Source organism: Carassius gibelio, chromosome B11 (assembly GCF_023724105.1).
Source record: "Carassius gibelio isolate Cgi1373 ecotype wild population from Czech Republic chromosome B11, carGib1.2-hapl.c, whole genome shotgun sequence".
Lineage (NCBI taxonomy): Eukaryota > Metazoa > Chordata > Actinopteri > Cypriniformes > Cyprinidae > Carassius > Carassius gibelio.
In genome coordinates, this window is record NC_068406.1 from 23,571,164 (window position 1) to 23,584,905 (window position 13,742).

Genomic DNA, 13,742 nt, shown 5'->3' on the forward strand with positions numbered 1-13,742 from the left:
ATTACAGGACACTGTGGTCATTTCTGAGGAGCGTTTACTGCACTAATCTGTGTCCTCACCTGGTCCAGGTCGCCCAGGTGATGCGGTCAATCAGGGCTTGTTCTGTGACGATCTTCCCGCTGGGAACCTCATGAACCTGACGCTTGTATGAACCTGTAGAGACCTGCACATAACGTTTCAATCATAGCAGTGTTACTTACACAGACTACATGAAAATCATATTTAGTTTCATCCTTCATATACCAAAATGTATTTCAGGGGCAAGAAAATACATTTGCAAATGTGAATGGAATAAATATCAACCTAGACTGATTTTCTATCCACCATTTAAAATGTGAAATTAAAGAGTTTGTAGTAGACAAACAGGAATGTTTAAAAAAATATTTGGCTACAAAAAAGACAAAATTTTTCTTCAAATGTGATAGAAAAAGTGGCCAAAAACAAAGGTGGTAAATATGTTTACATAAATGTTGATATTTAAAAAAAAAATAAAAAAATTGTGCTACATTAATGCTGTTGGTTTACTTTTTTATTATTGTGAATCTAATTTGAATTGTGTGTCATATAAAGGTCACTTGACATAGACTTAGTGCCAAGTATATGTTCATTTTTTATTGTTCTATTGTACACTGTAAACAAAAAAAATCTCCAGTGTCACAAAACTGTTTAAATTTTACACATAAATGTTTTTAAACTAAATATTTTTTTTGACTCAAACTCCATGCAACACCCTTTATTTCAGCAAAATAAAAAGTAATTTGTGTGCATTAAGAAATATTTTGTCGCATTACATCTCTACTTTGTATGTGATCCAAAAAAAAAAAAAAACTATTTCTGATCATTTGTGATCCCTGGACCACAAAACCAGTCTTAAATGTCAAATTAAAAATCTTAAAGCTGAATAAATAAGCTTTCCATTGATGGTTTGTTAGGACTGGACAGTTTTTGAAAATCTAGAATATGAATCTAAATACTGAGAAAAATCACCTTTAAATTTGTCCAACATTAAGATCTTAGCAATGCATATTACTCAGCAAAACTGAAGTTTTGATATATTTTCTGAAGGAAATTTACAAAGTATATTCATGGAACACGATATTTACATTTTGACCCATACAATGTGTTTTTGGCTATACCTGTGCTCTATTGTTTTCTGAATGATTGTACCTCGATGTATTTGCTGTCAGCAGAGAAGTCCAGCTGGATCACAAATCCAGGAATATCTTTGCAGTATCCAATCCGGTTGAGAGACGGCCCCAGAGTCAGATCATAGAAATCGACAGCGCAGTCCACCGAGCCAACGGCCAGCAGCCGGTTATCAGAGCTGAACCTGCGGGAGATACACAGCTTGAGAATGCATGCTTTCATCATCATGTGTTCTGTTGTGTATTTGTCATGCAGAGTCTCTTCTGACCGAATGTCCTGGATGGCCACGCTGCGGTCTCTCTTCTTGGCCCATACGCTCAGTGAATTCACCAGCAGCACGATGAACTCTCCATTCTCCATCCCGATGGACACCATCTCACCGTTGGGACTGTACGCTGTGCACTTCGCCGGATGACCCAAACTCACTTTGTTCAGAAGTTTCTGGAACACAAAAAATGATCAACCCTCTGGTGCTCTTTGGTCATTTTTTATCTGAAAATCTTACATTTCAGTTTTCAAGTATTTTTTACTTCAGAATGTTACAAAACATGGAGAAGATTTTGGCACTTGGTATGTGAAAACACACCAACCAATCAACCAACAAAACAATAAATCAATCAACCAACCAACCAGGTACCCATTAATCAATCAACCAACCAAACAACCAACCAGGTACCCATCAATCAACCAACTAAACAACCAACCAGGTACCCATCAATCAACCAACCAAACAAAACGTTTTGCTACGGTTTCCGTGTTGAACGTCATGTTTCCTGGAAACAGCGTGCACCGGTGTGCAACGGGGTTTGAGATGTGTTTTCTCCTGTTTGGTGGGTGTGTCAGAACTGCAGTCCAATCAGCAGCAACATGTTTATAAAGCACGCGGTATTAACGTGAACTCGCACAATGGCTTCAAGGAAAATAATGTACAAATGTGTTCGTTGCAGCTCGGTATACGCAACAACTGAGGATATTAGAAGACATGTTTGTCGTAAGTTTTATTGTAAGAATATAGGATATCATCATAATGATGTAGTTGTTTATATTTTTAGCTTCATTGCAAGTGTATGACATTTGGTATAGAAATAAACAATGGTAATTAAGTGCTTTTCCTAAAAATGAGAAGGAAAATACAGGGTATTAAAACCGTATGAACTACAAATAAAGTCAGTATGTGAGGCTTAATAGATGTGTTTTAGCCTGAATTAGGTAAGAAACACAAAGAATGGCCTTCTCAGCTGCCATAGTTGCAACTCTTGCGTCATCAGAACAGTGTGTTCAACGCATCACCGTTTCTGTTTAAAAAACGTGCAGCGTTTTGTCGGGGATGAACACAGCCCGGGTACCCATCAATCAATCAAACAACCAACCAGGTACCCAATCAATCAATCAATCAGGTTCCCATCAACCAACAAACCAATCATGCTTTGAAATGTTTAAATGGTCCTGAAAAATAATAAATGGGAAATATTTATTCATATATAATTTAAATATTTTTCATAACAGTTGACTTCTGTAATATTTCAATAGTGCAGTCAATCGATAAAAAAAAAAAAACGAATAATTTTTTTTCTGAAATTAATCATGATTAACGCCAGACAAGTTATTAAAATATACTTTTATATTGCAATAATTTCACATTCAATCTTCAAATGAATGTAGAAACAACAAAGATAGTATTTTTTATATTTATTTAATTGCATTTTTTTTATGACTGGTATCACTGATACCAATACTACTGATGTCTCTAGAAATGTTTTCTTTTTTTCATAACATTTAACCATTGGCTAGCCATTCAACATTACAGAATAATTGAGGACTATCAATTTGAACATTTATTAGACAACAAACTTCTAATTTTAAGTGAAAACTATCTTCAGATAAACCCATGATAATAAACACATTAAGCTGCCTGTGCTCGGCTGCTATGACTTTAAGAGCTGCTGCTGAACGTGTTGACTTGCTGCTCAAGAAACATTTCTGATTATTATCAATGTTGAAAACAGTTGCCTTGATTCACATTTTTGTGGAAACTCCGATATATTTTAAGTTTTAGCATTCTCTGATGTACAAAAAGTTTATTTAAAAAAATTTTTTTTTGCAACATTACAAATGTCCTTACTGTCACTTTTTAAACATTTCCTTGCAGAATAAAAATACTAGTTTTATCGCCTTATTGACCCTAAACTCTTGAGCCATAGTGTGACGACATCACTACCCACAATCCCTCACCTTATCGGCCAGGTCCCAGATGCGGATGGTTCCATCATCGCTGGCGGAAATGAAGACGTCTTTGGATGGGTGTGTGGCCAGACCCCAGATGCGCCCCTGTGTGTGTCCGTTTATCATTGTGTTGGAGGCGGCGTTCTTCTCTCCCACCTCGATGATCTCACCATCCTTCGTTCCCACCAAGATCTTTCCCTGCCATCCAACGAACAAACATCTTACTACTGTCTTTCAAGTAAACGTACACTTGAAATGTGTGCTCATGAGCATGACTGACCTTTCCTCTGCACACAGATCTGACCGTCTCCACAGGAAGTCCTGTCTCCAGCTGAAACGCTCTGCATCTCTTCATTTCCTGATCCCACAGTTTCACAGCACCGCCCTCTTTAGTCCTGCACATACATAATGAAGCAATGACATTATGCTCATGTTCAATTTAGTAAAATATTCCCTTAAAATATATACACTTACTGTACAACATGGTACCATGGTATGTTTTTAAGAAATTAACATTTTATGCATTCAATGCATTTGGAAATGCAATTGAATGCATTTTATTTAAAATGCATGCAATTGATCAAAAGTGTCATTTAAGATATTAATATTGTTATATTTCAAATTAATGCTGTTCTTTTGAATATCTATTCATCAAACACTCCTGAAAACTAAAATTACATTAAATGTAAATGAACTTAAAATAAAAATCACGGTTGATTTCTGAAGATCATGTGACACTGAAGAGTAGAGTAATGATGCTGGAAATATAGATGCACATCACAGGAATAAATTACAGTTTAAAAAGATATTCATACAGAAAACAATTCTTATAAATAGTAATAATATTTAATTTTTTTTACTGTATTTATAATCAAATAAATGCAGCCCTGGTGAGCAGAAGAGACATCTTTCAAAAACATTAACAAACCCTTTAACTTTTATTCAAGGTGTAAGAATTTTTGCCTTTACGGTCAAAACAATGTTGCTGCAAATAATGTTTAAAAAGCACATGAGACTGAGATGTCAGCACGTGTGTGTGTGTGTGTGTGTGTGTGTTGTGGAGCTGGACTCACGGTCTCTCTTTGCCTCCGGTCACGATGAGTCCGTCTCTGAGCGTGGTGTACATGGTGAACACTGGTCCTGTATGAGCTTTAGCCACCACACGCACCAGGAAATGCTCTCGCCACACGTACACATCACCGTTTATGGCCCCCGTGAACGTCAGGTTATTCTGCCAGACAAAACACATGACAAAATCATTTCATATGCACAGACATGCATGAGATTTAACATACAGTAGTCTTATGCTTATTTATATATAGTGCTTTACATAATACAGATTGTTTCAAAGAAGCTTCACATTTATAAAACAGGAAATAACTCTTTAATTACATTAATTTAGTAAAATGTATTATATAACAAATTCAGTTTGTGCTGTATAAAAGATAATAGTCTCTTTATTAAGCTCAATTTAGTTAAATGTTTCTATATTTTTGTATATATATATATATATATATATATATATATATATATATATATATATATATATATATATATATATATATATATATATATATATATATAGATAGGTGACAAATGATTAATCACGATTAATCACATCCAAAATAAAAGTTTTTGTTTACACATATATATATATATATTTTTTTTTATATATATATATATATATATATATAAAATACACTATATTACAGTTTATGAAATAATATATATATATTACTATAGATGAAACAGATTTTATATTAGGTTTTTTCACAAGAAACATTTAAAACTGTGTATATATATATATATATATATATATAAATAAATATAAATAAATATAAATCCTGAATATGTATCTCTATTTATAAGAGTAAACTAAAATTAATACCATAAAAATCCATCCTTGCTACTTATAAACATACAATAAACATAAAACAATAATCATTAACTGAAATAAAATAATAAAAAAACAATTTCAGCTAGTTGATAAGACAACATTTCTCATATTGAAATAATGTAACAATTTGTTGAAATTCATAGAAACTCTACAGGCATAAAAAATTATAATAATTAAAAAACGACAACAACACACAACAAAAAGACTAAACTTGAATCAAACTACAATGATATAGTATCTATAATAAGGAACACAGTTAACCGCAGAAAGCACCATGGGAGCACTTCCTGTAATCAGTGCACTGCAAATCCATTCTGGATAAAAACCAGCGAACTAATCCTAGATGAGAAAGACTCACGGCTCCAAAGGCCACAGAGAGCATGGTCTGCATGCGTCCGTCCTCCACCGCTCCGATCACTCCCTTCTTATAGAGCAGAGAGCCTCCCACCAGCGTCCAGAACTTGATGTGTTTGATCCCCACCGACACAAACTGAGTGTCCGAGTCCGGCCTGAACTCCACCACGAAGATCCGGTCGCTGTGACCGCCCTTACTGCAGACCCTAGAGCCTGAGGTCACATGAAGAAGACATTCACAACCAATCACTCCAATACCTGCTTCTTACTGAGTCCAGAAACAGTGTCTGTTAGCATCAAACACATCAGGCTCTCACAACAAGATCAGCATTTCATAGCAGCTTTTCTTTTGACAATGGGAGCTTATTTCCAACATGGAATGAAAAAACGTTAAAAAAAGGTCAATTTAATTGTCATTATATATATATATATATATATATATATATATATATATATATATATATAGTTTTGTAGAAAGTGTTTTATCCATATCCGACCAAAACGTAAAAATTGTTATTGCAGTTCAATATTTGTTTTCTCAGAAAAACTTTTTTTTTTCAATTTTCAACAATTCTGAGTTTATAGCTTTTTTGAGAGAAAAAGACTGAATTACAAGATATTAACTCACTATTGCCATTTTGTAAGTATTTTTTAATAAAATAATTATTGTCATTACCAGTGTTATTTTAGTATCATTAAGATACCATTATAATTTTTATCTGTAGATTTTTTTTTCATTTAACTTTTTCACTGCACTTTTAAAGTTTTAGTAATTTTGTTGCATGTTTTCATAATTTTCATCATATCATTAATACGTAGGTTTTTTATTCGTTTCAGTTTTAGCTTGTTATTTTAGTGGCCTAACTAATTTAATGCATAATGTCAAAGCAAATTATTTTATTTAATATTTTATTTTATTTTTGTTAGCTTTTTAAATTTCTAGTAACAAATATGTTTTTGTTTGGTTTTAGTCAGAAATATGCAATTCTGAGCTTTTAACTTTTTTTTATTCTAGTGCAGAAAGAAAAAACAGAAACGTGAGCTGCAAACTCAAAATTCAGAGAAAAAAAGTAAAAATTCTGAAATGTAAATTCAGAATAAAAAAATTCAGAATTCAAAAATTTATAAAAAAATCTGATTTGTGAGATTTCTCTTCATAAATATATATTTTTTCTTCATGTAAGGTTTGTATGTAAAGTGCATTAAAGGTAATACGTACATATATATATTTTAATTTTGAACAAACTGCATGTGATGGAAAGTTTTAATGATATTTGAGAATGTTTGATCATCATCAGACTAGCTAATGTTAAACCTTTTTTCAGATGGAGTGCTACTTTAAGACTATATTCAGTTAAACCCACTGGTTTCACACACCTTCCTGCCATCTCCACACAGTGATGGTGTGCTCCGGATCCACTCCCACAGACAGCAGCAGTTTTCCCGTGGCGCTGAAGTTGACGTATCCGAGACCTTTGGCGTGAGAGCAGCGCAGCACTGACAGCGTCTGTTTGCTCATGGCATCCCACACGTGAATAGATGGAGCCAGGCCTACACACACACACACACACACACACACAGAGACCAACATCACATATGACCGCCAGTCCTCAGCCGAAGGACAGATCCACAACTGCTCCTTTCAGCACAAGACACATAAAATCCACATTAGGTGGATTAGAAGACATGAATTATGCAAATGTTGTGGGTTATTTATATTAATAAACAGTGCCGGGAAGCTACTTTGAAACTGCATTATAGTTGCACTGCGGTAAAGATGCATTTAGTAGAACTGTAAAACTACTAACTACTAACATCAAACAGTTAACTACATTTAAAGGGGGATTCTACAACCTATTAAGCAGAGATGTATTTTCCTGGCACATTATTCTGGAAATTTTAATGATTTTTTTTTAAACAGACAAATGCATAGATAAATGCATAAAAATGAACACAAAAATAAATTCATTAAATGCATAGATCAGTGCATAAATACAGTGAATGCCTGAAAACATGCATACATAAATAGATGCATATGAATAACTGCATAAATACATGTAAATATAAATGCAGACAAATGCATGAATAAATGCATACAAGAATAAATGTATTAATAAATTCATAAACATAAATAAAAGCATAAAAATTGCATTTAAATAACTTTAATCAATGCACTAAATGTATAGAAAAATGCATTTATAAAGGCAGAAATTCATAAATAAATGCATAATAAATAACTGCAAAAATAAAAGCACTAAATGCAAAGATAAATGCATGCAAGCTTAAATGAATAAATAATAATAAATGCATTAATAATGCATATAAATAACTGCATACAAAAAACTAAATAAAAATGCAAAAATAAATGTATAGATAAATTCATGAATACACTACATGCATAGAAAAATGCATAAATAAATGCAAATAAATAACCGTATAAATGCATAAACAAATGAGTTGAAAACATTGTGCTAAAAAGCAGCATTGAATTAAATCTTCAGTATGGTTTGAAAGAAATAGACTGTTGCTGGAAAAGCTACTCTAATTTGAAAACTATATAGTTGTACATTCTAATGTAGGAAAATTATAGTGTCATAAGGACATTTTCCACATGACAATATTCAGTATTAGATATATATTTTAGTGCTGATGGAGGGAACAAGCCAATCTGCTGCATGATGCTTCATTCAAACATGAGCGGTGGTCTTTACTGAAACAGGACACAAAACACAAGGGAAATGAGAGGATTGCTTGATCTGAAATCTGTGGCATCCCTCGTGAACCACGGACAGATGCTATTCCATCAAACCTGATGTTAAAGATGGATTCACTAAAGAAATATTCAGAGTTTGTGAGAACCAAATAAATTAATTTAAACTTTAGTTTTGAAAAAAAAAAATTAAACAGAGCTGAATTTTTCTGGCGCAAAAATAATGAGGATTTTTAATGACATTTTGAACAAACAAATTTACAATAAATGCAACAATAAATGATTAGATAAATAAACAAATAAATGCATAAAAACATAAAAAGCTGGATAAGTAAATGAAAAATGAAATTCACTAAATATAGATAAATGCATGAATTAATTCATACAAGTAAAAATGAATAAATTAAATTAATAAAAAAATTCGGTAATTTGTCTTTTTGTTCAAGTATTTATTTAATTTATTATGCGCAAAGATGTAATATTTTCATTCATTTATTTAAACTTTTTTTCATGTTCATAAAATAAATTTTCTTTTAAAATACTCATAAAATAAGTCTCCTCTGATTAAAAAAATAAAACAAAAACAGTAATACTGTGAAATACTTTTTACAATATAAAACAGCTGTTTATATGTGAATATATTATAGTATTATAATGTAGTTTCTTCCTGTGATCAAAGCTGAATTTCAGCATCATTACTTCACAAATCCGTTTAGAATCAGATTCTTTGATGGTTATGTAAACTGCATTATTTTAGTTTGTTATTATTAAATTTATATTATTATGTTATATTAAAATATATTATATGTTTATTATTTGATTAGTGCGTTGATATTATATTTGCATATATTAGTATGCAAGTTATTCCTATTTAGTTTATGCTTCTAAATTAATGTGTGAACATCATATAGTGCTTTACCATGTTAACTGGTTTATTTGCATGTAGATGCATGTTTATATCCATGCATGTAACTTGTAAAGTGTTACAGAATTACGCAAAATGTCATGTCAACATTGCAAACTGAATACTGAAGTCTTTGAGTTGCATTGAACCCAAATCATTGATTTGGAGAAAAAAAATGCATGCTTTAGTTCTAGTTTGGATCGCTGAAATATGTCCTGAATTTCTGGAGTCAAACACAGAAGGTGAGTGAGTCAAACTGAAGTGAGATGGCTCTGCTGTCCTACCTGGAAGATCGGTGATGTCGCCTGTGTGGTGTTGTGTTGGATGAGAGCATGAGACAGTGATGAACAAAAATGAGAGAAGCCAAAGCAGAATTACGTGAGAGATTCAACTTATTAACACAAAAACAAGCAGTGCAGCTGAAAGAAGCAACGCAAAAGTCAACGCGTGCAAATGAAAATGACTCAAATGGTGAAAATTACATGGGTTTGCATTAGGAAATGTGTGTTGAGATGAGTTTGTTCATTGACACACTCACCGATCTGACCGGTGGCGATGATGTTGAGATATTTGGGATGTTGATTGACAGTCAGACAGAGGATGTCATCCGTGTGCTCCAGATAAAAGCTCTGAGTTCCTGCAAACCACAAACACATTCATCTACAACTACAGCACGCATGCAGCTCTCATCAACTCATATTCACAGAAAGACACACTGCAATAATATCTTAGTACACAGCAGGAAATTGACTTATCTTTAAGATTTGGATCAGTAAAAGTAAGCTTTTTAAAAGAAGTGTATTCTGCTCACAATGGCTGTATTTATTTGATTAAAAATACAGTAAAATCAGTTATAATGTGAAATATTATTACAATTTAAAAGAGCTGTTTTCTATGTGGATGTACAGTAAAATGTAATTTATTTCTGTGATGCTCCGCTGTATTTTCAGCATCATTCCTCCAGTCTTCAGTGTCACATGATCTTCAGAAATCATGCAAATATGCTGATTTCTGATTATTATCAGTGCCGAAAACAGTTGTGCTGCTTCATAGTTTTGAGGAAAAACTGATAAATTTTATTTTTCAGGATTTTTTGATGAATAGAAAGTTAAAAAGAACAGATTTGAAATAGAAATATTTCGCAACATTATAAATTTCATTACTGTCACTTTTGATCAATTTGATGCATCCTTGCTGAATAAAATAAGTTTTATTATAAAATTTGTATATTCTAACTATATACGTAAAATTTAACAAATACCGTAGAACATACATTATTTTATTTTAAATTATTTTATTTTTTTACATTAATAATGTGCACCTTTTAATAATAGTTTTCAAATACTGTAGTTACTTTTAGCTGAATTTCAGAAAAAAAAGAATAGATGTGCAGTTCCCTCTGCAGCCTGTAGAGGTCAGCAACATCTGGACTCACATTAGTCTCAGAAGACACGCCCACAAACTCAGCCCATGCATACAGTCAGACTGTACATCTAATTGTGTTTTTCCTGCATGTTGCGACACTAAGCCAGAGGTCAGAGGTCAGAGGTCAGCTCAGGACTGTACCAGCAGAGAGGTTCTGAATAACAGCAGCGGCGGCTGTGTGGAAGATGATGTCTGCTCCATCATTGAGGTAGTGAAGGTTGTTTCGACAATCAAAGCCCCTGTAGCCAAACACGTGATCCAGAGACAGTTCCTGCAGACACACACAGGCATCAACACACACACACACACACACTGACAATAATGAAGACAGGACTACCTTCATGAGCCTATGACCGACTGACCTCCACGGTTTTCTTCTTCTTTGTGATGTTGTTCTTCACCAGTTTGTCAGGTAACGGTGCGGCTCGACTCACTGGAGGCCTGCAGGAAGCCAAAAATGACATCAAAAAATATCTAAACATCCTCAAATCAAGATGTGTTTCCTTGAGATGCAAAATAAGGTAAGATATCAAGACTTGTTTTCTGATAAACGTATAAAAACTAAATGTTTTGGCTTAAAACAAGAACCAATGTCTACCAGTGGGGTCAGCAAAATCAACTTACTGCAGTTCAAAGGGCAAAAAAAACGTAATATCTTGATTAAATTTTTCAATATTTGTAATGGAAAACTAAAATACTAAAAATAAAATTACGTTTTGCAACTTGTGCCTAATTTTCATCAAAATTAAGTGTTAAGTATATGATTAAAACTTTTTTTTTATTTTATTTTTTTATTTATACATTTATGTGTGTTTATTTTGATCGCTTATTTTTCTTGTTTTAAGCGTAAACATTTAAATTTGATATATTTTTTCAGAAAACTAGTAAAATCTTTTAATAATAATAATAAACATAAAGCATTTATAATAATAAAAGTATCTTATGATTTCAAACTACACTTAGACGAAAAACGTACAAAAAAGGAAATCGATCTGTTACAGTCATGAACTTGAGTTGTGTTTATTACCGTTCATCCACTGGGATCTCCTTCTGTTGTTGGTGTGGTTTCACGCCTGTCATCTGTCTGATACTGACAGCGTAGATCTTCGTCGTGTAATCCATGTTCTTTTCCCGAGCGACGTCACTGTCGTAACCTAAACACACAAACGTAAGTTAAATAAAAGTCCACATATTAAAAATGTCAAATTAAATACATTAACATTACCCCCATCCTCCTCGGCGTCGTCGTCTGATTCCTCGCTGTCTACAGCTTTGCTCTCGCGTGGACCAATCCCCTCTCTCGCCCAGATCATGAGGGCGGTGTCGGCTCCGCCCACTGACAGCAACATCGCGTCGTCATTGGACCATCGTACGCTCGTCACATTGGCACTGTGAGCCACATACTTTTTAAACTTGGCAAACTGACCCTGTATGGAATTTTAAAACACATCAAGGACATTCTACTTAATGCATAAAACAAAAACACTTGTACAATAGCTTTATTATTTTTATTCATTTCTATTCAGCAATGAGGAATCAATTAGAAAGGTTTTTGTCATTTTTAAAAGAAAAAATATCATTTATTATAAAGAAATATAATAATTGATAAAAATATAACTATAAGAAATGCTGTTCTTTCAAAATTTCTATTCATCAAAAAAATCAAAGAAAACAGAAGCAGTTTTCAACATTGATGATAACAAGTAAATCATCATATTTTCATGATTTCTGAAGATCACGTGACACCGAAGACTGGAGGAATGATGCTGGAAATACAGCTTTATGTCAGAAATAAATTAATTTTACTATACATTCAAATAGGAAACGACTATTTTGAATACTAGTAATATTTCACTGTTTTTACAGTATTTTCGAAACCGAAGGAGATCAGAGGAGACTTCTTTCTGAAGCAGTAGTGTATGTGAATATATGAGGTGCAGTCAGACCTTGCAGGGGAAGCTGAAGAGCTTGACGAAGCCGAAGTCGTCTCCGGTGGCCAGCAGCTTCCTGTCTTTGGTAAGTGAAGAGGCGTTGACGAAGCTGAGCGTCGGCCAGATGCCTTCACAGGTGGGACCCAGCACTGACGTCCATGTGGCCCATTCCATCTTCTCAAACTGGACACACACAAACACACAGTTACACGGTGATCATGCCAGGGTTTGGTGATGTATATATGCCTTTGTGTGTGTGTTTTTTTTTTTTGACCTCTGAACTGCTGATAGTTTGTCGTCTTCCACGTGGAGCTTCAAAAAATAGCTGCTCTTTGGCACCAGTGTTGACTTGAAGCAGTTTTCCTGCATTAATACACACGGTTCATATATAACCTATAGTAATGCCAATAGATAATATGCAAAATCTTTATCTGTCAGTATAAAAAAGACGCTATTTCCGAATAAAATCAGCTGGCCAGACAGATTTCTCCATTCCAAAAACTGTTTAGTGTGACTGATTCATCACATTAGCATGCATATTATTAGCATGCATGAATAAATATATGTGTTTAGTGTATGTCTGGATTACCGCGGACGTCCCAGTCCACATGTGTGATACAGCTGGACGCTCCTTTACAGATTCCCACCCGCTTACTGCTCAGAACGTTATAAATGTCCACAAATGAGTCGTGGGAGGCCACGGCGAGGTATTTTCCAGCATCTTCAATAAAAACAAATAAAACAAATTAATTATACATTACTTGTTTCATTAACGTTTTACATAATTTTTGAATTATATATATATTATATATATAATTATAAACTAATCAATTTCATTACAGGTATGTATAAAAGGTAAGTCATATTTTATAAGAATATTGTATACACACATATGTTTTTAAGAAATATTTCCATCTTATATAAACAAATACATATTGCATATGTTTCTTAAACATATACACGTGTATATGTGTGTATTAATATAAAAATATACACACAAATAATATGCAAACTTTAATTTTGAATGCAATTAATTGATTTCACACATGTACATAAGACCATATGATCTTTTATACATGCATATCTCCAAATATGATCAAGTTAGTTTTTTATATATATATATATCTATATCTATATCTATATATCTATATC

At 33.1% G+C, this 13,742-nt stretch overlaps 1 protein-coding gene across 4 annotated transcripts in view; it reads right to left on the reverse strand.

The window, feature by feature from the left end:
* The window catches only part of LOC127968344 (echinoderm microtubule-associated protein-like 6), a 63,696-nt gene that overhangs the window by 16,852 nt on the left and 33,102 nt on the right, over positions 1–13,742 (reverse strand). For 3 of the 4 annotated variants that reach the window (XM_052569494.1, XM_052569493.1, XM_052569492.1), the window contains 17 exons: positions 13,180–13,311; positions 12,865–12,953; positions 12,606–12,773; positions 11,885–12,086; positions 11,687–11,813; positions 11,022–11,100; positions 10,801–10,930; positions 9,773–9,871; positions 9,519–9,539; positions 6,998–7,171; positions 5,625–5,833; positions 4,443–4,600; positions 3,650–3,764; positions 3,379–3,567; positions 1,415–1,587; positions 1,168–1,330; positions 60–163 (listed from right to left, as the gene is read on the reverse strand). In XM_052569494.1, the coding sequence (XP_052425454.1) occupies positions 60–163; positions 1,168–1,330; positions 1,415–1,587; positions 3,379–3,567; positions 3,650–3,764; positions 4,443–4,600; positions 5,625–5,833; positions 6,998–7,171; positions 9,519–9,539; positions 9,773–9,871; positions 10,801–10,930; positions 11,022–11,100; positions 11,687–11,813; positions 11,885–12,086; positions 12,606–12,773; positions 12,865–12,953; positions 13,180–13,311 (2,332 nt within the window). The remainder of the gene's footprint in view (positions 1–59; positions 164–1,167; positions 1,331–1,414; positions 1,588–3,378; positions 3,568–3,649; positions 3,765–4,442; positions 4,601–5,624; positions 5,834–6,997; positions 7,172–9,518; positions 9,540–9,772; positions 9,872–10,800; positions 10,931–11,021; positions 11,101–11,686; positions 11,814–11,884; positions 12,087–12,605; positions 12,774–12,864; positions 12,954–13,179; positions 13,312–13,742) is intronic. The other variant, XM_052569495.1, reaches the window with a different exon arrangement.